This window comes from Ovis aries, chromosome 2 (assembly GCF_016772045.2).
Source record: "Ovis aries strain OAR_USU_Benz2616 breed Rambouillet chromosome 2, ARS-UI_Ramb_v3.0, whole genome shotgun sequence".
NCBI classification, from domain to species: Eukaryota; Metazoa; Chordata; class Mammalia; order Artiodactyla; family Bovidae; genus Ovis; species Ovis aries.
In genome coordinates, this window is record NC_056055.1 from 9,543,909 (window position 1) to 9,571,152 (window position 27,244).

Here is a 27,244-nt window from a genome sequence, read left to right on the forward strand (position 1 = left end):
GCAATGAAACATATTTGAACGGCCTAAAATAGACCCTGGTCTATCATATCATAGTGGAGGAAAAGTCATTTAATAAATGATCAGCTACTGCAGGGAAAATAAAGCTATACCCATACCTACTTCCATGAAGATTAATTCCAGATGGTTTAAAATTTTGAGTACAAATGATATTATAAAATGGAATATTAGTGAATACTTCTCTGGTCTTAGTATGGGAAAGAAATGTCTAAGTACAAAAGTAAAGAATCATACATTTTACATATGGTAGTATTAGTCGCTCAGTCGGGTCCAACTCTTTGTGACCCCATGGACTGTAGCCCATCAGGCTCCTCTGTCCATGGAATTCTCTAGGCAAGAATAGTGAAGTAGGTTGCTATTCCCTTCTCCAAAGGATCTTCCCAACCCAGGGATCAAACCCCAGTCCACCTCAGTTCAGGCAGATTCTTTACCTGAGCCACCAGGGAAGCCTCTTCTTATGGTAGAGCTCTCTCCAAATTAGGGCTTTCCTGAAGGCTCAGGTTCTGACATATTGTCAGTTCCTAATAAATGTCAGTTATTGTTGGTTAAAAAAACAATAGGTAACACTCTCATTTGTGAAAATCATCATGAATACTCTCAATAGGCAAACAATAAACTCAAAAATAATTTATAAGATAGATGAAGCCTTAATAAGCCTTCATATATAAACACAAATGATGTTCACAAATCAATAACAAAAGACAACATCCCAACCCCTAAAACAAAATCATAAATGGTAAAATGCAATAGAAAGCAAATGTAAGAAAATTATTCATAGATGATCAGTGCAGTGTATTGGAAGCAATAATGAGTTATCTTTTTCAAATATCCTCTTCTAATGCTAGCAGTGGCATAGATTGGTTCAGTCTTTCTACAAGGCAATTGTTAATAAAGTAACAGCTAAACACTATATGGCACTTATGTACAGGCATATTTTAAATTATTCATATATATGTAGTATGCATATATATATACGTATATACGTGTGTATATATATTATATATATGTAACATATATATATATACACATATATAGCTTAATCTACAGAGCTAAAGAGCTATGGAGCTAATGGATTTACGGCTAAAACTATGTGCTTTGGAGTCAGACAGCAGAAGATTCAAATCTTGTCCCTGATACTTATCAGGGATAGGCTAGTTACTTAGATATTTTAGACCTTAGTTTTCCCATCTGCAAAATGGGGGTAATAATATCCAACCTGCAAAATATGTTGGGTCCTTGGCCAGTTCTTGACACACAGGATGTATAAAATGCAATCAGTGCCTATCAATGGACAGGGCCACAGCAGGAGGCCAGCTTTCTTCTTGATACTTTCTAGACCTTTCCACCTGAGAAGACAATGGCAACCCACTCCAGTACTCTTACCTGGGGAATCCCATGGATGGAGGAGCCTGGTAGGCTACAGTCCATGGGGTCACTAAGAGTCAGACACGACTGAGCGACTTCACTTTCACTTTTCACTTTCATGCATTAGAGAAGGAAATGGCAACCCACTCCAGAGTTCTTGCCTGGAGAATCCCAGGGACAGAGGAACCTGTTGGGCTGCCATCTATGGGGTCGCCCAGAGTCGGACACGACTGACACGACTTAGCAGCAGCAGCAGACTTTTACACATTTTCCTTAAAGAGTATGTCCTACGTCAGTCACTGGAGAAAGGGAAAGGGGAGGCTGGGGTCTGATGCCTTGGATCACTAAGCATGGCCCCTTTTGCCCGCCTGTCCTTCTCAGATGCCCAAGGGCTCACAGTAATCCTGAGTAATTCACTGCAAACCAAGCAGGCCAGAGGAGGGAAGGGGCAGCCAGCTGCCAGGGAGAAAGGGGCTAGGTGCCTCATCGCCCAGCACAGGCACAGCTGAAGCCCTGTCCACCTCAGACCCAGAGCTTCTCACCTGACCTGGACCCTGCATCCCATCTGATTTCACCTGGCACAGATCAGCATCCACAGGGGCAGCTCCAGGCCTCCCCGCTGGCCACCCTTCAACTTGATGGCCACGGACCTGGCTTCTGCAACTGCCTGAGTGGCCTTTGCTAAATGATACACCTGACTGTGTCCCATCTGCTGAAAACCTCACACCTTCCCACTGCTCTTTGTATGAAGTCTAAAAGTCTTAGCACACCCAGCAGGCCTGCTGCCCTCCCTGACCTCCTCTCATCCCCTTGGCCTGGTGGCCTGCTGCCCTTCAGACTTGATTCAGCCTTCCCACGTTCCAGGAAGGCAGGCCTTACCTCCCAGACCAGATCTTGCCATTCTGTGGGGACTGAGCACCGAGTGCCTCTCATGTGGAGCCCTTTGCATGGTATGGTCAGCTGGCTTCCAAGAGAGCAGGGACTGTCCCTGTCTGTGCCCCTTGTAGGCTGGGCATCTTGCACCCACTGACAGCTGGCCACCTGCCACAGACCAGCACTGCTCTTAACTCAGTTATACCTCATGACAACCAGGGATGCCGGGAGGACAGCTACTATTGTTATCCCATTTTCCAGATGAGCAAACTAAGGCATGCGAAATTCAGATAATTTGCTCAGAGTCACAGAACTAGAAGCTATTACTAACAGACCTGGAATGTGAACTTCCACCATCTGGCTCCAGAGTCTGTGCTCTTAACCACTGTGCTTTCCTGCACGACAACTGTGGTTGCTGGCCACATAACACAACACTTGGCCTCCAAGGTCAGCTAATACCATCCACCCAGGGTTCTGGCTTCTCTGCTTCAGTCTCAAAGTCCTTGATCTTGACTGTGGGAACTGACAAACCCTCTTCTTGATGGGTTTGAATGTGGAATGTATGGGTACATGGTACATAGGGAAAGCCCTGGCTCTGGAGGGGGCAGAAGGGACTGAAGCGTGGCTCTGGCCTGAACCATCTGTAGAGCCCTGTTAAGTGTATTCCAGCCAGCAAACCCAAGGACCTGAAATTCAGCCCCGCCACTGCTGATCACTGCAAGTGACCCCATCAAGTCATGGGCCCTTTGCGTCTCTGCTCCCCTGACCTCAAGAGGGATGAAGTTCCTCACCTTTGCTCTGTCTCCCCTTCTTGATTCCTCAATCCACCAGTCTCTCCCATCCTTAGTCTGGCAGGGGGATCTTTAACCCACAAGGCCATAAGCTCCCAAGAGCTCAATAAATACGGTACAGGAGTGACCCCACTGTGACCCATCCAGATGGATGGGCGGGCTCCCTGCCACTAAGCAAGCCCTGCCTGTTGGGCTGATTTTTCTATCGACAGCGTATAGTAAGTGCTCGATAAATGTTTGTCCATAGAAGGGAAATGAACGGATGGGTGGCCCCAGAGGCAGCTCTAGAAGTCAACACTTCAGAAAAGGAAGAGCCAGCACCGGGCCTGGAGGGACCTAGCCCTAGAGTCCCACCAGGTCAACACCCAGACCCAGAAAGGATCTGGTAAACAGCAAGGACCCTCTCCCCAGAATCACACCCATTCCCGCAGATCCACTACATTCTCTTCCAATCTCAGGAATTCTGTCCCAGAAGAGCCTTTCTTTAACCCCATCCTGGCCAAACCACAGATGCACAGCAGCCCAGGGCCAAAGTCCAGCAGCCTGGGGCCTTCAGTCCAACAGAACTGCCCTGATCCACTTGGGCTCACCTCATAGACTCCCAGTCAAGCATCCAGGAAAAGGGCGTGACTTTTCCCCAGGGCATTTTAATGCAAATTCTACTGGGAGAAAACTCCCATTCCAGTATATTTTCCGGAACCCACTCCCTTATTTGTTTATACAGAAGCAAGCTAGAAACCTGTCCATGAGGCCCTGAGTCACAGGTTCCGGCTCTGTATAGCCGCAGGAGGGCTCATCTGCCAGGTCTGAGCCTCCCTCACCACACTCGGAACAGCTCCTCAAAATGGCAGGAAAAGCGGCTGCTAGGTTCTCCTCCTGTTTCCCTACATCTGCTGGCAGGATGAGAGGTGGGCTGCAGGCCAGACTGGGGCTGGTGTGGACAGGGGAGAAGCTGATGGAGCATCTGCTACCGTAGGAGCAGGGGGTCAAGTCTGGGAGTGGTGGGGAGGCGGGGAAGGACCAGACAGTCCCAGAGCAGGCCAAGAAAGGCGTGTTCTTGAGCAAGCCTGGCAATCAAAACAGTGGCTAATCCTTAGCATCTTGATCTATCCAGGCCTGGGAGACCAGAAGCCTCTGCAAAGCAGAAGTTTCCCAAGGAGAATTCAGACCCTCTGCCTGACTCATGGGGGCAGGTCTCACTGCCCTTTCCTAGGAAGGGTCTTAATCATGTGCCTGAGTCTCAGTTTCCCCATCTGCAAATGGGTACAGTAACCCCACCATCTCATTAGGTCTTTGTGGAGATCAAATGAGGCCACGTGAAGCGCATGCAGTGTCTAGCACAGAGTAAGGGTTCAATATACAGTGCTTGGCATGATCAGTGTTTGCCTTGTTAAAACCCAGAGCACCTCCAGGCAGCTCCTGGCCCAAGGCCTCTGGGCTCACTTTCCAAGAAAGGACCCCAGCTCAGTCCTGGCTGAAGTCACATACCCACAGAGGCGGAGGTGAGAGCACCATACTGTCACACATCCAGGGCTACCTGTGTACATTTTTCCCCAAAAGAGCTCCAGGAGTCAGAACTAGCTTATGGAGGATGCTCAGCTGACAATCACAGCATGAGCTGGGGCCAGTCGGCTAATTGTTTTCCGCAAGCTGCAGGACCTTTGTAACGGGTTAGCCAAGGACCCTGAGCCCGGGCCAACTAAAGCCCAGGGATGCTCTTCACCTGGTTACCCCACAGCTGACAGCCGGGCAGACCCTCTGCCCTTCCCAGCCTGCCCCGTGCTCTTCTCGGCACAATTGCTGTGCTCTTGGCTCCCCTTACCCCTCCTCCTATTTCTCCAGCCATCACTTGAGGCTACTCCTTATAACCTTAATATTCCTGGCCCCGTACTCATCCTGAGGCTTCTCACTCCACGTGTCACCCTGGACAGCTCTGTTCTCTCCTGGTGCCCCAGAGCTGGAGCCCCCCAGTCATCAGAGCACCAGTCACCTGGGTTTCTGGTCTCATCTGCAGTCCAGAGGTGGTGTCTCTGTGCTGGCCACCCCCCAGGGCTCCATCTCCAGCTCAGAGTTCCCCTGAGTTTCAGGATGTCCACGAATCATCTCTGCCTGGCTGGGCTACAGATTCCCAAATGTAACATTCCTTCCTCTGGTTCCCTGGTTTGGCCACTGGGGCTGAAGAGAGAATCCCTGTCTCTCTCCTCTTGTCCATCACCGAGTCCTCTCTATCTCACCTCTACATCGCCGAGGCACCCATTCCCTTCCTCCCGCACCCCACACTGGCCTGTATCACCTTAGGTCTCCCTGCCTCTACTCTGGTCCCCAGCCCCCCAGCCTGCCTTCCACACGGCATCCAGGGATTTTTCTCAAACGTGATCTTTCCACATCCCTCCCCAGCTCAAAACTTGACCTGCGTCCCCAGGGTGTGTCCTATGACCCAGTAACATACTGAGGCTGGATCTCCACGGCCTTCCCCTGTGCTAAACAGATGACTTTCTTCCCACCTGCTTTGAGGACCCTGGGTTCCAGACGCCCTTCTTCCCCCAGCCTCTCCCCACCAGTTGCTAAACTCCAAACTCCTCGCTGCGTCTCCAGCCCAGTATGGGGCCTTGCACCTGGGAGGCCTTCAGGGAGTGCTGGCCGCCTAGACATGGATTCTTCATGGAGACTCTGAGGCCTTCCTGCCAGGAGCCTCATAAGAAAGGAAGCTTCCCCCAGAAAGAGGCCCAAACCTCAGCTTCCAACCCATGGCTCTATCTCCAGACCCCATGGCATATACTCACTTTGGCTCCAGGGGGGCCAGGGAGGCCTGGATTTCCATAAGGCCCAGGAGGACCCTGAAAGGGAAAAGAGAAAAAGAGATGAGGGGAAAAGAGGAGCATCCCACTGCCTAAAGCAAGGCCTGGCACTTCTGCCCTCCCGCTGGGTCTTCTCCACTAGCAGAGTCTCAGCAGTCTGGCCACGGCAGCTGCCTGCAGAAAGGCTCTCTTGATGCCTGGCCCTGTGCTCAGCTCTTTCTGTGCATCACCTCATTTTATCTTTTTAACCCACAAGATAGGTGCTACCATGATTCCCATTTTCAAGATGAGGAAGCTGCCATCCATAGAGTTTTACAACTTTCCCAGGTCACCTGGCTGCTAAGGGACAAACCTCAGATGTGCAGCTTCCCAGCACAAGCCCTTGAATTGGATCACTTCTCCATACTCTCTGCACCTGGCCCCACCAGCCCCTCCCACACTTGCTTCCTTCGACTCAGAGCACACTCAGCTATTGGCTGCCCTGCCCCACACCTGGTACTTCCTCCTCACATCGCCTACGCCATGCTGTTCCATCATCTGGAATGCCTTTCCCATCCATCCCCTCCAGATGAAACCCAACCCAACCTTCAAGACCTGGCTTTAATGCCACTTTTTCCAGGGAACCTTCTGGGACTCCTCCTGCTTAAGGGAAACTCTCCACCCTTCAGACTCCAACTAGACTCTGCACGAGCCTCTGGAGCTGCACACGCAGTCAAGGGAGCACTCGGCCTCCTCCGAACAAGGGCATGTCTCTTCTATGGCCACCACGGTAGTCAGAGCTCTCTCCCTTAAATTTCTACATGTTCTGAGCTTACAGAGTCCCTCGGGGACCATGAAACAGCTGGGAAGACTAAACCCAGAGAGTCAAAGGGTCTTCGCCAAGGTCACACAGCAGAGTGGTGGCCAAACAAGGGCTGGAACCCAGTTTGTTGGCTTCAAGTCCAAGGCTTATTCGTGGCACTAGATTTTCCCAGGCCATATTTGAACGTCCCTTATAACAGCTGGGGCCTTATGTCCACTTTCTCTGCACAGGCCCTGGGCTAGCATCCTGCAGCCCAGTAATATAAACAGAGTCCTGAAAGTCAACTACTTTCTGAGAGTCTTTGTCCAATAGGAATAATCTGAGGCACTAAGGGTGGAGACAGGCATCTCAAGGGGTGCCCCCTACCACAACAGCCTCCAGACACACTGCCCTCATCCGTGGCCCCTCTTGACTTATCTGGCTGTGTATGAATTCGCTTCCTTCCTCTCGCTTCAAGGCCAACTTCCCAGCTGCAGCCCATCACACTCTGCCAGAGGCACCTCCCTCTTCCTTCATGCCTGAGCTGGGACCCTCCCCTTCCCCGTCCATGTCAAGGAGGAGCCGAGTTCAGAAGCTCACTCAGCCTAGGGGATTTATAATGGTGTCACGGGTAACCTCCAAAATAATCAGCCCTGCAGCCCCTTCCCGATATTTCACCAAATGCTGTATCCTGGCAACTAGATGCAACCTAGTCCCAGCTCTGAGTCTCCCCTCTCCCCAGGCTCGGTCTCCTCATCAGTTCCATGAATGATGGGAAATTCATGGTCTCTAAGGGATCTGGAAGACCTCAGAGCTTCACTCCAGTCTGGGCTCCTGGGATCTAAGCTCAGAGCTCAACCTGAATTTGGAAAAGGTTAGATGAAGGATGTTTGAGGAGGGGACCCTCATATCCAGTACCCTAGAAACAGATGAGGGATGTGGTAGACAAGGTCAGGAAGGACTACTTTTCCCCAGCCATGCCCCCAGCTGCCCAAAGATGGAGGGCTAGAGCACCCGGCTACCCCTCAGGGAGGTGGGGGCTTCCTGCTTTCCCGCCCCCACCTTCATTCCCCTCTCCAGCCATTGCCTTGCAGAGAAACGAACTGCATAGTTGACTGGGAGCCAAGCAGACCGCTTCTACAAACCCTGCAGCCCAGAAAGCTGAGTGGAGGGAGGCTGAGGGATTCCCCTGGTTGGGCCGAGGGAATACGCAGAGGTGGAGAGGGCCAAGCCACGGAGCCTTTGGCAACCTCAGGTAAGGCCCCGCCCCCTCCCCGAGCCCCAGAGCCACCACCATCTGTACAGAGGAACTGGGATAGCTTAGTCCCAGCATTGTATTATCTTTGGAATTTTATGATCTATGGAATTTCCCATCTAGAAACAGGGTGATGGGCTCCAGGGAGCAGGGGGAGTCCTCCAAGAGCCTGAGAGGGATATCAGGAGAGTCATTCCCTCACTTGTAGAACTTCAGAGCTGAAAGGAATCTTGGCTGGAAATGCCTTACCAGGATCCCATGTTTTATAAATGCAGAAACTGGGCCCCACAATAGGGAAAGGACTTGCCTAAGGTCACACAGCTTCTTGGGGGGAAATACTCTTTTTTCCTTTTGTATTGGGGTATAGCCAATTAACAAACAATGTTGTGACAATTACCAGTGAATAGTAAAGGAACTCAACCATACATGTACATCCATCCATTCTCTCATGGGAAATGTTGACTCCTAGACTAGACCTAGACATCAGCAACCATTTGCCCAGCATATTCTGATGCAAGAGACTTTGCTAGGCATCAGGTAAGAAAAAACAGTCAATAGGACCTGTCTCTGGCCCAGAGGGGCTCAGCTAAGTAGAAGGGAAAACCAGCACAACAGGTAGTTTAAGGTCATGGGCTCTGCAGTCAGACTGTCCAGGTTCAGTCTGCGCTCTGGCATTTACTCCACGCTTGTCCTTAGTCAAAGTAACTGCATCTTTCTGAGCCTCACTTTCCTCACCTGCAAAATGGGGATAATGCCGGAACTTATTTATCAGGAAGGCTAGAAAGCTGGGAGGGGATCCTGCATATGCCACTCAGGTGACAGGGTTCAGTGTTCAATGTGAGCTTTCTACCGAGGAATCCGTGCAGTTAACTGCCACAGGAGCTCCAAGAAGAAGGCGATCATCAGAAAAGGAGGGAGCATTTGATCTGAGGCACGGATGGAGGAGGAGTTTGCAAAGGAGGACATGCCGGGTCAGGAGGACAATCCTGCAGAAGCTAGGGGGTCAGGAGGACAATCCTGCAGAAGCTAGGGGCTCAGGAGGAGTTTAGAGACCCAGGCAGATTGCCAGCACCTGGGATGCTAGGTCCTGGGGCCTCGTCCTGGTCCCAGGCAACAAGGTCCCTTGGCCAGCAGTGTCCATGATATCTCTGTGGTCCCCAGCTCTGGGCAAATGCTCCATGGAGACTCCAAAGCCAGGAGGAAATGCCTCTTCAGACAGCAGATTCCAGAGTCCTGGGTCCAGGGAGCGCAGGGCCAGGTCTGGAGGGAACGAGGGCTCGAGTAATTGCATAACCAGAGCCATCCGCTGGGCTCAGAGCTAAAAATATGCCCCAGGCAACTATCTCTGCCAGGGCCTTGCCAGGCACCCAGCGTGGGAAAGGCTGATTCAGCCTGGGCACAGATGCCAGGCGCCGTGGGTCTGAGCCCCCTCGGGAAAAGGAGAGATTTCTCTCCAAGAGGACCCTCAAGAGTCCCCATATCATACGGTTAGGAGCTGGGTTCCAGTCCTGGCTCTTCCATTCTTAGTTATTCGGTTTTCTCATCCCTAAATGAGAGTGATCATACTGGCCCATGTGGGCCCTAGAAGGAGAGGGGATCAAATAAGGCAGCGATAAGTGACATGCTAGGCACAACAGACCAGAGCTATTAATATTTTCCACTCCGAGGTTCGGGCTAGCTCCTATCAGCCACCAAAGCCCTGCCAAGCCATCCTCCAGACTCTGGTTGAACCTCTCAGCATGGGGAGCTCACCCCATCCCTGGCATGGCCCATCTGGTTGCCTCTGTCAGCATCCCTACCCCAGGTTGGCCCAGCAGAGATGGGAAGATGGCTGCAAGGGTCATGCTCTTCCAAGTCAGCTTTTTTCCCAGCTGAACACCAAAGCCCATCAGCTAAGGGGATGTGATCTGCAGAAACCCCTACTCTACTCCAGGCTGCCCAGGATGATACCCACAACGGACAGCTGAGACCCTGAAAGAGGTTCTCACTTTCCCGTGCCTCATCTGGACACCCTGTGACCCCTAAAAGCCCCATGTCCACTCCAATGGACAAACTGGAAAAGGGATGCCAGACAGCATGAGGACACTCAGCAAAGCTGGGACTCCAGGGACAATGAGATACAGGACACAGAGCCAACCAGAACTCAAGCACAGCATGTGATCACTTACCCGAGGACCCCGGGCGCCAGGGGGTCCAGGAAGCCCAGGCAGTCCAGGGGGACCCTGAATAAAAAGCAAGAAGATAGCATCAGTACCACATGGCAAAATAGAATGGGATCAGATAGTCATTCAACAAACTTGTACAGAGCTCTGGGCATGAAGACCCCATAGCTGAGAAGAGAGGTCCCTTGAGGTCCTAGCCAGAGGAATTCTGCTCTTTGCGGCTTTCTGGTCTTTGCAGCTGTTGTTTCTTGGTCTCTGAGGCTCTCATCTTTCATTACATAGCTAATTCAGGGTATCACCTCCTCCAGGAAGCCTTCTTTGATCCCCCCCGCCAAGTTGGGCCAAGTCCGCTCTTTCCCTCTGCTTTAAAGGCCACTGTATTTTATTTGGGGAATTGTCTGCTTAGAAGCCCGCTCTCCCACTAGACCATGGTCTCCTCAAAGGAATTAATGGGATATGAGTCATTTCTCTCTCCTCAAGCCTCAGCCAAATGTTTGAGAAACTAAAACAGCAAAAGACCTCAGAGTTCAGCCAAGTGCTCTGCAGAGCCTGAGCAGAGAAGGGACCTGTCCAAGGTCACACCAGCATCTCTGAGTCACACACAGAGAGTCAGTGTCACAAAAAGGTGTACGCAAAGGCTTTCGAGTTCAAATCCCAGTGCTGCCATCTACCAGCTGGGTTTGGCCAGGTTCCTTAACCAGCCTGTGCCTATAAAATCAGGCAATAATACCCTTCTCACCGGATTATTGTGAAGATGAAATGAAATGGCAAACATATAACACAGCGCCTAGTATGCAACTGTCACTCAAACGTCCCACCTAATCCAGGGGACATAGCCGGGTTCAGCCTTCATCATCATCCTCCGAGAACTTGTATCACCTCCTTCACTTGCCTCCCCACCTCCACCCTCTGCCCTCTCCAGTCTTCCTCCACACAGCCAGTTTCACCTTCCCAAGGCACCTCCTGGCTCAACAACACTTGGTGGCCCCCCATTTCCCCCCTAAGACAGGCCTAATCTTGCCACGTGACATTCAGGGAGCACCTGCGTGTTCTCAGTTCTCTTCTCTCCCATAGGAAGTGAGGCACCCAAGCAGACTTGCTGAGCCGCAGGCTGACCTTTATTCAAATCCTTGTCTCGCTATTTGCTAGCTAGAGACTTGGCACAGGGCCTTTAGCCTGAGTCTCCGCGGCTGTCCTGCCCCACGGCTACTGTCCTGCCTACATCAGAGGAGTAAAGGAGGATTAACTAAGTGCCTGATGTAAAGAACTGAACACAGAGCTTTCAAAGGACGCCAGGCTTTCGAGGATGTGTGAGGCCTGGGGAATTCATTTGTTTCAAATAACCATCAATGAGATTCCAGGTCTCCTGCCCAGAGTTAGAATCGGTGTTGAAAACCCAGTACGATTTGGCTGGTAATTAATCCAGATCTCACACTGGGCAGCCTCGGCTCACAGTTATGGTCTGTGAACACCACGTGCTTGCTCGTCCGTGAAAAAAAAAATCAGAAGAGAGAGCCAGCCAGGCAGATATGGGGACCAAGGCCCCTTGGTCACTGGAAAGAGACCGAGCTGGAGCAAGGGGGGCTGCTGCGTGACCTCAGGCAAGTCCTGGGCACCTCAAGCCTCCAAGTACCTCTGGCCAAACTGGCAGCCGGCAGCGCTCCTTCCATCCAGAGCCTAGGGGTTGGGTAGACAGTTTCTAGTCTTCTATCTAACACTGCAGGTTTGAGAGTCAAGGCCAGCCTACTCTCTGTTTCTCCCTGAGGAGCAGTAGAATGCAGTTTAAGACAGGGCCCTGGGTCTACACTGGGCACCCCCACCTACTAGCTGTGTGGCTTTGGCTGAATTCTTTCCAGTTTCCAAGGCTTCACTCCTTCACTGTAAAATGAGGCTGCAAGAGCACCTCGCTGACAGATAATCTATAAAAAGTGCTAATCCTGGTGCCTGGCACAGTTCATGCCCAGAAAGTTAGTGCTGTTTCTGTTAAGCAAGCTGCTGGAAATTCCCCAGCTCAAAATGTCAAGCCACCTTCCTCAGCATCTGTTTTGGGGGAGAGCAAAAGATTTCCCTTCCTAGAAGGTCCTTCTTTGGCCCTCCTCTTCCAAATGACCCAGAATCAAAGGAAAATGCCGGGGGCTAAGGCCAAGCATTCCCGTAGGTATCATTCTAATGACCAAGCCCTTTTCACATGTAAGAAACCAAAGAGAAGCTCAGAGAGGAAGAGTGATTTACTCTAGGCCACACAGCTCATAGAAGCTGGGTTTGACTTATTCTCCTATCCTGGGGAGCATCCACACAATCTTGGCCAGGTGCGTTGTGACTAGGTGTGCAAACCTGGGCAAGTCCCCTCTCCTCTGTAGGCATCTGTGAAATGAACACCCCAGAACCTCCCCAACACTGGGCATCTCCTGAATTTCGGGGTGGTGATGATTGCCTTTTCTAGGTTATTTGGCGGGAGAGAAAAGGTGAGATCACACCCAGCTCCCACAGAAGGTGGCCAAGGCCCAGCGGGGTGAAGGCTGGGGTAGGGCTCCACTGAGGGACAGTCTCTGTGGGGTATAGCTCCCTGGTGGACCCTGGGAGGGCCACTACTGCAGAGGCCTGGACACACCCTCTTGGCATGTTTCCTGCCCTAGAAACGGGGGCATCCAGCCTGGAGTCTGACCTCATCCCCAACATCTGCGGAGCAGACTCTAAGTGCCAGTCAGGACCCATGGCCCAGCCTGGTGACGTCAGTTACAGCCGCACTCCTTGACATGGCACCCCAGCTGCCCAGCCGCGTTCCCAGGTCCAAACTCCCCACACTCAGTGAGGCTGGATGCCCCCTGCCCCTCTCGCTTGATCCGAGACCCTGCCTGCTCCCCATGCAGTGGAAAAATGCTGCCATTTCTTTCCAAGGCCTGAAGCCTGAGCGAGTGACTCTGGGATGATTCACGAGGCCGGGGTGGGATTTTTCCACTCCACGCTGCAAACAACGGGGCCTCTGAGAGGGCCTGGAGCTGAGGAGGAGATGCGGGGGCCGTAGGCCTGTCTGGGGGAGGTGGGCGAGGCCTGGACTCGGGGCTCGCGCAAACAGAGCCATGAACACAACCAAACAGCCACTCCGGGCTTTCCCCAAGGGTCCTGGCCCCCAGCAGCCAGGCCTCGGGGAACCCCAGCCCACGGAACAAGTCCACCCTTGTGTCCAGCTACAATAGCCCGCCTGCCAAGCCTTGCAGAAGGAAGGAAATCCTGGCTGGCCTGGCCCCTGGCAGCAAGCAAGAAGAGGTTTCGCAGGCCTGGGACCTGGGAAACCCAAGACCAGTCCTGACTGTGCTGCTAACTCTGGGTGACCCTGAGCAATGACCTTTCATTCTCAGGGCTCTGCTCGGTGCCTGTAGCCAGGTGGGGGGAGGCAGGGGATCTCAAAAGGCTCCTCCATCGCTAACTATCTGAGCTCAAGATTATTCCCAAGGTTAGCCCACAGGGCACTGAGCTCTCCCCAGTCTCTGTCCTAGGGAAGGGCCTACTGGAACAGGGCTTTTCAGTGAGACCTTGAGCAAACTGCTTCATCTCCCTGTGCCTCCTGGCCTCAGTTTGCCCCGCTGTAAAATGGGAATACAATAGCTTTTTTTTGTTTGTTTTTTCCCCAAGATAACATGTCTGTGTGCCGGGTAGTCTCCATTCGCTCTCCAAATCCATTCTGTGTCCTGGGAAGCCCCCATCCACAGGCCGCACCCCCAGGCTTCTGGCTGAGTCTTGTCACCAGGAGGGCCCAGCAGGAAACTGCAGAGTAGAAAGAGAGGGTGGGTGGGGTATTTCTCTCCCTTCTCCCTCTTTGCTGTGTTTGGTTCCAGCTCCTGTCGGAGACCCCAGTTCATGTTTTAACTCACTGGCTTATGGCGATACCTTCCCCTCCTCTTGCACCTTCAGGTGGGACCCCATGTGCTTCTCCAGCTCCTGTTGATTCCCTTGACGGTGCCTGCGCCTCTGTAAACAGTCGCTTCCTTAAATTCCCCTCAGTTACGCTGTTCCCTGCCTGGGCCACAGGATACAGCATGCAAACTGCTCCACACAGAGCCTGGCACGCAGCAGGAGCTCAAAAAAGGACATGCCAAGGACAAAGCAAACACTTCTCTATTCTTCTGCATTCTAGACGATGCCAGCATAAGGGGGAAACGACTCAAGATCTAGTTCTGATTCCTAACCGCCAGCAGCGTAAACGCCCTCCTATGCCAGAAGCTCTTGGTTCTCTCAGGGTGACCATGCCCCTGCCTCAGCCATCAGCACATCCATAACCAGCCACAACTATCCAGATTCTAATGTTGGAGGCAGACAACCCACACAGCCCTGGAAAAGTAGGTGGTACAATACCGTCTTTTTACAGGGGTAAAAACTAAGATTCAGAGAGGTCAAGTGACTTGCCAAAGGTCACACAGCACCTAGCGCCCAGAAGGCACTCATTCAACATCTGTTGAAAGAAGGAAAAGATGGCTGGATAAGGAAATGGTTCAAACTCAGGTCATCCCAAATTCTGTGTGCTTCTGCACTCCTTGCGCCTTCTTACCCACTGGCAGCAGAGATCTGTGTAACTTCAAAGAGCCTGGCCTGCATGTCAGGACACCCTGTTTTTCATAAGGATCAAATTCCTTCATTCATCTCCTAGATAGTCATGGAGTATCTGCTTCGGGCCAGGCACTCAGCTGGGTCTCCCTGAGGTGACGCTTGGAAAAAGTGCAAGGGCGTGCAAATGCCAGCGGCCTGAGCGTGAATAAATAAGGCCTTGACTCGCCTCCTCCTGGGCGTGGGGCTTCTGTGCAGCTTCTGTGCAGCCTCTGTGAACCGCAGCCTCCCCGCCCCTACTGACCTGGGGCCAAGCTCAGCTTTTCCATGCTCCCCCCACCCCGCTCCCGGGGCTCCCACAGAGCTCCCTCCCAAAGTGGCTACAACTCCTGGCCAGCCTGGGCCCAGAGCTGTGTCTCAGCCTCTGCCAGTCTGTCCCGTGCCCCTTGAGATCATGCAGAACAGGTCAGATACAGCCTTGAAAACCCTCTCAGGGGCTTCCCTAGTGGCTCAGTGGTAAAGAATCCTGCCTGCTGATGCAGGAGACACAGGTTTGATCCCTGGTCCCAGAAGATCCCACACGCGGTGGAGCAACTAAGTCCGTGTCCCACACCTGCTGAGACTGTGCTCTAGAGCCCGAGAGCCGCAACCACTGAGCCCACAAGCTGTAACTACTGAAGCCCGCGTACCCTAGAGCCCACGCTCCGCCAATGAGGGAAGCCACGGCAATAAGCCCGAGCAGCACTGAAAGCCCAGCACAGCCAAACATAAATGCATAGAAATTATGTTTTCAAAAAAGGAAACAAAATCTTCTCAGGCTCCGAAAGGACCTGCAGTGAATTATAAGAAGGGAATTCTCGCAAAGCCGGTCACAGAGGACAGACAGCCTCAGGGAGAGGAAAGACGTTATCACCCAACAAATCTAGAACTCCCAGGTGGCCCTGGAGATCCCTCAGCTTGCTTCCTCACAGGAGGTGGGAGCTATTATCGTCTTCCATTCTGCAGAAACTGAAGCTTAGCGTGAGTCAGGGCTGCAGAGCTAGTAAGGAGTGGAGTCAGGATTTAAACCCAGATTGGTGTGTGCCCAGACTGGAGACAATTAAATCTCATGCCCGGGCACTGCAGCTTCCGCTCTGCTGGGGTTACATCCCAAACGTATGTATATGAGGGTTCTGGGTGAGGACAAGGGGGAAGAGAAGGAACACTTGTCAGAATCAGTTTTTGTCGCTGTTGCTCAAAGACACCACTTCGCTTAATCATTTCTGCTATCTGGTGAAATATAAATGACCAGCTTGCCACAGCAGACTGGACAAAGCTTCTAGAAGCCTCTTGGTTCCTACTGGAGTAAGATTAGGTTCTGAGCTGGGGGGCGGGTGGGATGAAGGGATTGCACAGGACGTCAGGCAGGATGGCACCCGGACAGACTGATGTCTTTCCTCTTGCCCTCACCTGTTCTGGGCTGAAGCAGGAAGAGCCTTGGTCCCCACAGAAACCGCATCCCAACTCCTCCTGCAAGATCATTCCGGGTGCCCTTGGCCAAGTTTTTTGTCTCCCCGGCCCTGGTCCTCTCCTTCATGGAGCAGGGGTCAGGGCACACATCCTACCCTCTGGACCAGTTTCTACAAGGTCCTAAAGGAAGATGCTGAATGTGTGGAAATAACTCATGAATGCGCTAGGTATAGAAACAGAAGATGTTCTAGCCACTGAACACTTCACTTCAGATCAAGGACAGGGCCTCCCTCTCTCAAGCCCCTGGCCTCTAAGCCCTGAGTCCTAGCATCTCAGAGTGGACACTTAAGGGGTAGATTGGAACACACTGATCTTGTGGTCTGGAGCCGGGGCATAAACTTCAGCTCGGCCTCCAACGTGCTGTGTGGCTTCTGAGTGAATCCCGGCCCTTTCTGGACCCAGTCTCTAGGCTCCCCACCTGCACAATGGCAAGGGTGAATTGAATGATCCCTAAGCACCCATCCACTGAACAGGTCAACTCCAGCACCTTCTTTGATCAGGGTGGGAGGAGTTCCAGACCAGTTCTGGCAAGAGGCCTCACCTCCTGCTGACCTGCATCACTGAACTCGGGGAGAAGAGTCCACAGCTCAGGCAGCCGGAAAGGCCCGAGGCAGAGTCTACACCCTGGGAACCTGCTCCTGCTCCAGCTCTGCAGGCTGGTCCTCGGCCTCTCTCACTCTACATCACACACAGCCCTGGGGGACAGGGCTGGCGCCCTCCACTCTGCAGGGTGGAGACCCTACACTTCACCCTCCTCTGTCAGAGGGGGCCAATTCACCCCCTTTCAACCTCACAGCCAGCGAGGCTGGCAGCCCCACAGCTTGGGAGGCTCAGCTTGGGAGGCTGAGCCGTCACAGGCCAAAGGTACCTGGCGCCTGGGTAGGACTGGGTAGCCTGGAGCGGGGAGAGGCCTGCTTCCCTCAGCTCCCCGCACCCTACCCTGCCAATTTCAGAATGCGGGACCTGAACAGAATGTTGACATAATTGCAAAGCAATGCATACAGTTTCCATAAGTTCTACAATATGGTTACAATAAAAACGGGCTCTCAGTCCCCTTGGAGACAGACTGAATAAATATTATTCCTCATGATTATTAAAACTCATTAAGTGTGTTTGTAAGGCCTGGGAATTCCCAGCATCTACCAGTGCCTCCACATTGCGGGGAGCCTAACCCCAAGCCCAGGGCCTGGTGGGAGACTCGGCCCCGGGAAGGAGGAACCCATGCGGTGGTCATCTTCAAGGCAGGAGAACAGAGCGGAGGCCCGAGCTTTCTGGAAACTCCGTCTCATCAGTCCCCCCCACCGGAGGAATTGGCCTCCAGCTGCAGAAAGGTCGTTGCCCCTGGAGACAGTCCCAGGCACGCTGGAGGCATCAACCTCAAGACGCTGTCCTGCACGAAGAATGTTCTTTCTCTCTTTCCTGATTGTTCGCGCTCACCCTGACCCTTCTTACCCCAAACTCCTCTACCAGGGCCCACAAATCAAATGTCTTACAGGAGCCGAGCAGGTAAGAGAAACGAGATGAAAGGACTGTGTTGGAAGACCAATCAAGAGATGTGTGGATGAGCACAGACAAGAGCGGGCTTGTCCTGTCCAAGGAAGCAGCCACAGCCCGGCCACAGCCCGTGGGCCACTGCCTCTCTCCCTTCTTCCAAGAAAAGCTGGTCACCCTATTATAAGAAATCTCTAACATTCAAAAAATATTAATCACTTATTAAATATTTTTAAACAATGTTGCATGTGCCAAACAAAACATATTCAGGACTACCCATGGATAACCTTCGCCTGAAACTTGCGGACAAGCCAGGGGGCTGGAGGAGCTCTGGTCCAGGAGTCAGAGAGCTGGCCTTTGGGGACTGTGGGACCAGGGGCCAGTCAGTTCGTGGTTTTCCTTCACCCACTCAACCTTTACAGTTATGTTAGCGAACAGTCACCTGGGGCTTGGGCCAACCAAAGCCCAGAGTTGCTCTTACCTGGAGGGGGCCACCAGACCCAAGATCATCCCAGAGGACCACAGATCTGAGGCAGGATGTACAATTCATGAATATGGGAGAGATGGAGGCATGGGGGGGCCCGGGTTCAAGTCAAGGCTCTGCCCATAACCAGCTCTTCGGTCTAGCTTCTCTTCCTCTGCCCTGATCAAGAGCAACCACCCAGCCGCCCCATAAGCCACTCAAGCTCCAAGCAGAACGCACACCCACCAACTCTTACCGGCAAACCACAGTCTCCCTTGGGTCCCGGAGGTCCCATCAGCAGCAGGAAAGGTGTGGGTCCCACCAGGTGGAAGAACGAATAGCCAGTACTGATGGGCTGGGGGCTGGAGGACAGGAATCGTGCCGGGGCCAGGGCTGGGGCCAGGGTGGTCTGCTGCCTGGCCCGGGGCTGTCTCGGGTTGGACCCCCTTGTCCGATCGTTCAGCAGGACATCCCGGGCTGCCTTCCCGGATCTGAGTGGGACAGGCTTCCGGGGTCTGGCTTTCTTTGTGGCTTCTGATCCAGTGGGTTTCTTGCTTCCAGTGGAGGCTGAACCAGGAGCGAAGGTGGGAGGCATTGCTGTGGCCCTTGGCCGATCGGTCCTGGGAGGGCTAGGACTGGGGACAGGTGACGGGGGCGGGACTGTGGCTGGGGGAGGTCTGTGTGTGCTGGTGCGGGCAGGAGCCAGCACACTGGCATGACTACTCATCTTGGCCTCAGCCTGGACCACTGGGGGCAGAGGCTTTTTAGAGGAGGCAGCAGCTGGAGGTAGGGGCCGGGCACTGGGTGGCAGGAGTCTGGGCATGCCGGGGTTCCTCTGGATTGGCTTCACTGTGGGACGGGAGACTTTGGCAGGAATGGGCTGGGAAGTAGGTAGCACCGGCTTCTTGGTGGGTGGGGCAGGCTTTGTGAAGACAGGCGGAGCTGTTTTCTGGGTGGGGCGGGGGCTTCTGACTGGGGCAATTGAAGGAGAAAGGGCTGAAGGTGTGGCGGGGTGCCTTTTGGAGGTCTTGGTGGCTGTGTTCTTCTGCAGTGGCCGGACAGGTCTAGGGGAGCTGGTGGGAGAGACTGGGGACACGGGAGGAGGCCCCTCACTGGCTGATAGCTTGGCTGGGGGCAGGGGGGTCCAGGCTGGATGGGATGTGATGGGCTGGGGCGGGCGTGTGGTGCTAGTCCTCATGGGCCTGATGGGCACGGCAGGCCCCACAGTCACCCCAGGCCCCCTGCCTGCCGGCCGTGACTCCAGGGCTGGCGTGGCAGTGGTCAGATTCTCCAGGCCCAACCGGGCGAGGTCGGTCTGGAAGACGAGGGGTGTGCCAGAGTCTCGGGGGAAGAAGGGTCCCAGCTGGGGCCGGTAGGTGTCAGCCTGTCCACACTGCTTTCTCAGGTGGGTACAGTAATTGTGAGCGACCTGCGCCACGGGGTAGATACTGAACTGGCACAGGGCCCCCTCAAACTGGACTGCATGCGGGCTCATCTTCCCAAAGAGGAACAAGCCATCAGGGTCGAGCTCTGGGTCCCTGTGGAAAGGCAGCGAGACGGGCACCCGGCGCTGCCCACAGGCTGTCACCAGGGTGACCGTGCGGCCGCGGATCTCCAGGGCCAGGTGGTGCCAGCGCCCGTCGTGGACATCGAGGTCGAAGGCCACAGAGCGCCGGGGCCCCAGGTGGACCACAGTCTTGCCGGGGAGGAACTGCAGGCCCAGCTGCAGCTTGCGCCTCCGGCTGCGGACGGCGAAGAGGAAGGCATGGTTCACCCGGTGGGAGCAGAGGCTGAGCACCAGCGCCAGCTCCGTGCCCAGGGCGGTGGGGACGACGGCGGCCGTGGGAGCCTGGAGCCGGGCCCGCTGAGTGAAGATGAAGCCCGTCTGGAAGGGGATGACCCCTGGGGGTGGGGGGCTCCGGCTGCCCGCCGCCTTTGTCCAGCTGAGGCCCAGCCGCTGGAGGACGTCCACATCTGGAGAGGGAGGGCAGGAGGGGAGAGAGGGCACGGTCAGGGCCTGCTTCCGGCCACAGCGACAGTGAGGACAGCCCACCCACTGCTGCCTGCCGCCCCTCGGCTGTGACTGACAGAGCAGAGCTGGAACCCGCCCCTTGCTGGGCTGTGTGATCCTGTGTATATACAGACCGTCCATCACTTTCAATGCAGTTACAGCCCCATACAACAAATGTCACACCCTAAGTCAAAGATGCACTTAATATACCTACCCTAGTGAGCATCACAGTTTAGCCTGCTACTACTGCTGCTGCTAAGTCACTTCAGTCGTGTCCGACTCTATGTGACCCCATAGACTGCAGCCCACCAGGCTCCCTCGTCCCTGAGATTCTCCAGGCAAGAACACTGGAGTGGGTTGCCATTTCCTTCTCCAATGCATGAAAGTGAAAGGTGAAAGTGAAGTCGCTCAGTCGTGTCCAACCCTTAGCGACCCCATGGACTGCAGCCTTCCAGGCTCCTCCGTCCATGGGATTTTCCAGGCAAGAATACTGGAGTGGGGTGCCATTGCCTTCTCCACAGTTTAGCCTAGCCTACCTTAAACTCAGAACACTTACCGTTAGGCTAAATCATCTCACACAAAGCCTGAAAGTGAAAGTTGTCTAGTCATATCCAACTCTTTGTGACCCCATGGACTATACAGTCCATGGAATTCTCCAGGCCAGAATACTGGAGTGGGTAGACCTTCCCTTCTCCAGAGGATATTCCCAACCCAGGGATGGAGCCCAGGTCTCCCGCATTGGGCAAATTCTCTACCAGCTGAGCCACAAGGGAAGCCCAAGAATGCTGGAGCGGGTAGCCTATGCCTTCTCCAGAGGATCTTCCCAACCCAGGAATCGAACCTGGGTGAATTGCAGGTGAATTCTTTACCAACTGAGCTATCAGGGAAGCCCCCATCCAAAGCCTATTTTACAACAAAGTGCTGAATATCTCATATAATATATTGAGGCTATACTAAAAACAGGGCTTCTCTGGTGGCTCAGATGGTAAAGAATCCGCCTACAGTGCAGAAGACCCAGGTTTGACCCCCAGGTCAGGAAGATTCCCTGGAGAAGGGAATGGCAACCCACTCCAGTATTCTTGCCTAGAGAATCCCATGGACAGAAGAGCCTGGTGGGCTATAGTCCATGTGGTCACAAAGAGGTGGACGTGACTGAGCAACTATCTCACACACACATACTAAAACCGAGACACAGAACGATTGTGCTGGTTCGGAACGGTTTAAGTGTATGGGTTGTTTCCCTCTGTGATCCTCTGGTCAACTGGGAGCTGTGGCTGCTGCTGCCCGGTGTACAAGAGACAATCATACTGCATATCGCTAGCCCAGGAGAAGACCAAAAAGATCAAAATCAAACACCCCAAGTACAGTTTCACTTTTGCACCATCATTAAGTTAAAAAATCATAAATTGAATCATTATAAGTTAAGGGCCCTCTGTGAGCGGCTAAAAACACAGACACTGAAGCCAAACTTCCTGAGTTCAAATCCTAGCTCCACCACTTACTAGGGTTGTGACTTCAGTGCCTCAGTTTTCCTGTCTTTTAGATGGGATAATAGAAGTACCAAAACTCAGAAGGACGTGGTGAAGATTAAATGAGCTAATGCACTTGGGGGGAAAAAGAGGCCTGGCACAAAATAAGCATGTTTGAAGGATAGCTATTAATATGAAAAATAATGATAATCACCAAATGCTAGAGCTAACAGTATTAGAGACTGCCCAATGTGGCGTGTTGGATGGAGGAGCCTGGTAGGCTGCAGTCCATGGGGTCGCAGAGTCGGACACGACTGAAGCGACTTAGTAGCAGCAGCAGCAATGTGGCGTGTTTCCCCCTTTCTCTGCCTCAAAAGCCATCTCCTCCGGGAAGCAGTCCCATAAGTGAGGGACCAACAGGAATGTTCATGGCACCAGAGCTCGGTAAGGATGTCCAGGGGACTGGACTAGTTTCACCATCTTCAGGAACCCTAGTCTGCTAGAGCAGACCAGGGGAGCCACTGTCTACACAGAAGGCAGAGGACATTTCCAGTGACCCCCCTCTTCCCCGTGTGGCTTTGGAGAGAGAGAGGAAGTAATCAAGGCATTCTTGTAACCTCTGTCCTCTGGCAAAGGGTTTGGACAACTGACCGTGGTCTGGCCAGGTCACATCCGCCTGGTAATTACACTGGCAAGAGCTTGCCAGAGCAAAAAGAGGGTTTCCAGGGTGTTTATGGAAAGGTTTCCTGACCTTGCCTCTCATCGGGTCATTCAACCTCCTTCAGTTAGCTGAGCTGCCAGCACCTGTAGACGCCTGCTCGGGAGCCCCATCTCAGCAGGAAAGTATAGACTCCATCTGGAACTGGGCTCTGGGAAAGGTCCATAGACCCCCTCCCCTGAGCTGAGTATCCTGACCCCTAAATGTGGAATGCTCTCTCCCTCATCACCTAGAGTAAAGGGCGTGTGCTGGGCTGAATGCAGCCAGCTCTTCATAGACCCTAGGCTGACTGCTGTGAGATGGATGGACAGAGAGATAAATGGGCTGGGAGAAACTCAGAACCTGGGCACTGGAAGCATGGCAGCATAATGGCTCCATAGCAGGCTTTGCAAACAGAAGGCTGGACTTTAGAGCCGGATAAGACCACCTGTAGGTCTGGACTCTGAGCCTCCATTCCCTCCGCTGTAAGATGAGGCTACGAAGAGTGCTGACATCATCAGGGCCCTAGGAGATGATAAGGTGGTCTTCCTCTTGATCCTCACCCACCCCTGCACTCTGTGCTTCTGATTAAGTTTCTTCCTGCACTGCCCTCCCCCCGCCCAGCCCATCTCCCATCGCCAAGCCAGTCTCCCTGCCTGTAAGACAAGGGAGGTGGTCAGAGAGTCCTAAGAATGTTCCAAACACTGTAGCTACAGGCTGCTGTTTCAGGCTTGAAGGCTCTTATTCCTCTCTAGGACCCAAGGGCCTTCACTTCCCTTCAAATTCCTCCTTTCTCCCACCTCTGTCTGTCCCCAGGTCCTAAGCTAAAACAAGCCACCATTTAAGGATTCTCTGAGTAGCAGCATCTTTTATACACTTAATCACAGAAAGCCGCTTACTATCACAAAACACTTCTCACTATAAACAACTTAAAAGGGAGGAGCTCGTCAGAACAGCAGAAAGCCCCTCTCCTCTCTCCGCGCCCCACCTCACCTGGGACCAAAAGGCTCCCAGCCCTGCAGACCTCTCTTTCTGCACCCTACCACTTACAGCCCCTTGAGCTCCCCCTGGGAAAATGACAACTGGCCAGGCCCGGGGGCACCAAGGAGGCTCCCCTTATCACCCTCTCCAGGTGGGCTCTAAAGCTGCCACCAGGCAGTCCCCAGGCCTCCCCTGCACACTCACTGCAGTTCAGGGGCCAAGTCCTCCCGACTCAGCCACCTGGAGCTGGCAGAGGTGGTCACCGCTAAGCCTCCAGGAGCCTCTGATCACTGCGGGCTCCATGGAGACACAGAAGGACCACTCTTGCCCCAACGTCACAGGTAAATATATAATCAACAATAAGAGGAAGAACTAATGTTTATTGAGCATTTACTATGTGCCAAGTACTTTACAAGCATTAACTCTTGACTCTCTCCATCATCTATGAAGCGAGTACTGTCTGTCATCCCCCCTCTTTCGGATAAGAGGGTGAGAAAGCTGAGCCATATATAGTGTTGGGTTGGCCAAAGGTTCATTTGGGCCCCCATAATGAATGAACTTTTTGGCCAACCCAATAACTTGCCCAGGGTCACACAGCTTATTATAATCAGAGGCACAGCTGGGCTTGAAACCCAGGCTGCTTGGCCCCAGGCCCTTCCTTCATCACTGTGCCTTCCTGCACTGGAGCCCCTTGACTGCTTGAAGGCAGGCTAGAGACGCAAGCAGGAAGGATCCCATCAGAGGAGAGGAGCTGGGGGACCGGGGAATGAATTCAGCCCAACGCCGAGATGGAGGGACCCGGCCAGCTGGCCACAGTGAGATCCCTTTATTATATAAACCTGGCTTCACTGCCCCAGCCTCTCTGCCCCCCACCCCCCTTCCCAGTGCCTGACTCAGGACTCTGGACAGCTGTTCACCTACTTTGTGGGGGAAACAGCAAGCTCGGAAAATATGACATTTGCACAAAATGTTGCTGGGCGGCAGAAGTCTCTTCCGGGCACATCCCTCCCCTCCCAGGGGCCCAATCCCTGCCAGCAGCCAGGTCAGGCCACAGGGGCTCTGGGAGTGCCCGGGTGCCTGTCCCAGCACACGGGCCGGGCGTGGAGGAGGGGGAGGGGCTGCTATTTTAAGAGGCATTGTGGCTGCTTGACAAACAGATGTGGGAGAGGTTTCAGTTTCCATGGGTAGCTATGTAGCCAGTCCCCCCGGCCCCCCCGCCGCCTGGGGCCCCCTGGACAGATCCTCAGGGACAGCAGGGAAAAGCAGCATCTCACGGGAAGGGGAGTGCAGATCACAGGAGTATGCCAGGATGCTGGAGTCCTTCATGCCTCTTGTCAGCCCTTCTTGGGGTACCCATCAGACAAAGGGGGACAACTGAGGCTTACTGACCTAGTGTAACTTACATTCTGCCTTGGAGAGGAACAAAAGCATCGCCTCTCTACATTTCTGCACTGAGCGCTTCCTACCCTCACAAAACATCAAACGGGATGCTTTCAAGGCTGGAGAGAATTCGTTAATGATTGGCTCCACTCTACTGATGAGAAAATTGAGGTACTGTGTTCCCATTAGGGGCACCGATGTCTCCTACCCCTGCGTTCCCAGATCCCTTCCGTCCTGCTTTGTCTCCCCCTGGACAAAGAGAAGAGACAGTTACCTTCAGGAGCTCCTTGGGTGGAGGCCAGGTGACAGGCGAGCGAGACCAAGATCCAGGTGAAGAGAAACCCCCTAGAGACCAGGAGACACAAGCAGATGCGGCATCAGCTTCCACCCCTCACATCCAGATCCAGCCGGGGAGTTGGGAGGGAATCCTCCAGCCCCAGTCCCACCCCGGTCCTGCCCAGGGGAGGTGGGAGGTGAGGTGCAGACTCTAGGACTCCATTGGACCAGCCCATACTCCTGGGGTCCAGGCAGCCTTCTGAAAAAGGAACTGCTTACATAGTACAAATACAATCTCGCTTTTTACAGATCAGTGAATCAAGGTCACAGGCAGGAAGCCCTGCCCTGGAGACTCAGGGTCCAGATCAAAATCTGCCACTGATGCCCTGGGCAACAAAAGACCAGCCCCTGCCCCTCCCTGTCTCTGGACCTCAGTCTCCCCATCTGCATTATGGCCTCAGGATCTTGAGACCCAATAGGCAGCAGAGCCAGGGAGGAAAGGTCAGCAGGAAGACCAGAGGGGTCTGCTTAGATGACAGGTATCTTCAAAGGGCAGGAAAGAGAAGAACTCAGTCTCCAGACTCAGGGCCAGGGGTGGGAGACGACCGTTTAGCCTGGACCACTGCACGTTAAGGAAGCTGCCTACTAGCTTCATGCTCACAGAAAATGGAAGAGGGAGGAGAGAAGAGGAGATGATGGGGAGTCAGGGCCCCCCCAACCAGGTGCAAACCTGGCCCCATTGCATACCAGCTGTATGACCCTGGATGAGTCCCTCAGCCTCCCTGAGCCTGTCTCCTTCTCTGCAATTCAGCTAACGTTCCCTATCTTGTAAGCCAGGCGTGAGGATTAAATGAGCTCATGCATGTCAAGGGCTCGGACTGCTGCCAGCCACAGAAGTGCTTCTTAGACCAACCCTGCTGCCCTTGCAAGCTGGGTCCCAGAAGGGTTAATGCTCTGCTCAGGGGCTCCTGCCAAGATGGGCAGAGGCAGTGATCTGATTTCACCTTCCTGTGGGAGCAGCCACTGGTGACACCCGAAGCCACTGGGGCATCTGATCCCCAGGCAGGCAAAGGGGAGGGCGGCACGTGGCCAGAGCCGGCCAGCCAGGAGGCAGGCAGAAAGAACCCCGCCAGGCGGGTGGTGAGGGCAAAGGCTGGGACACGCTGGCCCAGGATCCATTTCCAAGAGGAAGGCTAGGATGATGTGCTTCTGGGGAATTGTGTAATCCAGGAAACCCATCTGCCAGAGTAGATGACGGGAGCCCCAGGTTCTTCCTAGCTCCCTGGAGGCCTTGGAAAACAAGCTCACACTCTGTGATTTAATAGCAAATCCTCCAATTTAATTGTAATTAGCATCAATGGTAATCCTGACCTAGACAATGTGGAAGGCACTGGTGGTTACCTACCCATAGCCTTCCCCCTCTTCTTGCTTGTTCAGGAACTTCAAAGGAAATTGGATGACTCTGGGTAGATCTAAGTCCATCTTGGGAATCTGCCATGCCAGTGACTGGTTTAGGCCTGCGTATATGACGCAAATGTGGCCAATGAGATGTCAGGAATGTCTGTCAGGACCTCGAAGAAAGCATTTCAAAGGAACACAGTAAGGGCTTTCTTCTAGCCTTTGAATGCTGTTGAATGAAGACTTGCTGCTGCAGCCGTTTTGTGAACATGAGGTAACAAGCCACGTGAACATGTGAGAATGCCAGAAAGGAAGAACGGTGGGTGTCTGATGACACTTGAGATGCTAAACTGGCCAATCCTATTACGGCTTTTCCTTTGGACCTCTTGACATAGGAGGTAATGAGTCCCCTACTGCTTAAGCCATGTTCAGTTGGGAATTACATGCAGCTAGCTGAAACAGCACTCAGACGCTGATGGCGGTGCCTTGAAAGCCTTCAGCTTCTGGGCCTCAGCACAAGCTGGTCTCAAGGGCTCTGGACTCCACTCTTTTGCCTGGTCAGCTCCCACTCATGGGTTAGAGTCTAGCCAGGATGTCATTTCCCACAGTCTGCTGCACGTACCTCCCCAGGTATCCCATGTGTGTCTGTCTATCTTCCTGTCTCATTTTCCAACTCAAGTCCCTGAAGGGCAGGGCCCATGTCTGTCTTGGATTCCCAGCACCTGGCAGGCATGTAGTAAATGTTCAGTGTATTTTTACAGAAGAAATGAATGTCATCTGGAACTACAGGACTCTGGACTTTAAAAAGTTTCTTCCCAAAGACTTACTGCCACTAGGCCCACCCCACCTCTGACTTTTTCCAAGGATGCTCCTGGATAACCCTTGCTCCCTTCCTTCTCTTCTCCAATCTGCTGCCACTGCTGTGAGAATGCTTTTTACATGGGACCTGTCCTCCCTGCCTCCAGCTTACCATCAGCAATAACA

General features: G+C 53.4%; 1 protein-coding gene across 5 annotated transcripts in view; it reads right to left on the bottom strand.

The window, feature by feature from the left end:
* COL27A1 (collagen type XXVII alpha 1 chain) overlaps nucleotides 1–27,244 on the bottom strand; it is a 151,600-nt gene that overhangs the window by 118,001 nt on the left and 6,355 nt on the right. For all 5 annotated transcript variants that reach the window (XM_042242831.2, XM_042242832.1, XM_060408850.1 and 2 more), the window contains exons 2-5: nucleotides 24,861–24,931; nucleotides 18,305–20,022; nucleotides 10,050–10,103; nucleotides 5,831–5,884 (exon numbers count right to left, since the gene is read on the bottom strand). In XM_042242831.2, the coding sequence (XP_042098765.1) occupies nucleotides 5,831–5,884; nucleotides 10,050–10,103; nucleotides 18,305–20,022; nucleotides 24,861–24,931 (1,897 nt within the window). The remainder of the gene's footprint in view (nucleotides 1–5,830; nucleotides 5,885–10,049; nucleotides 10,104–18,304; nucleotides 20,023–24,860; nucleotides 24,932–27,244) is intronic.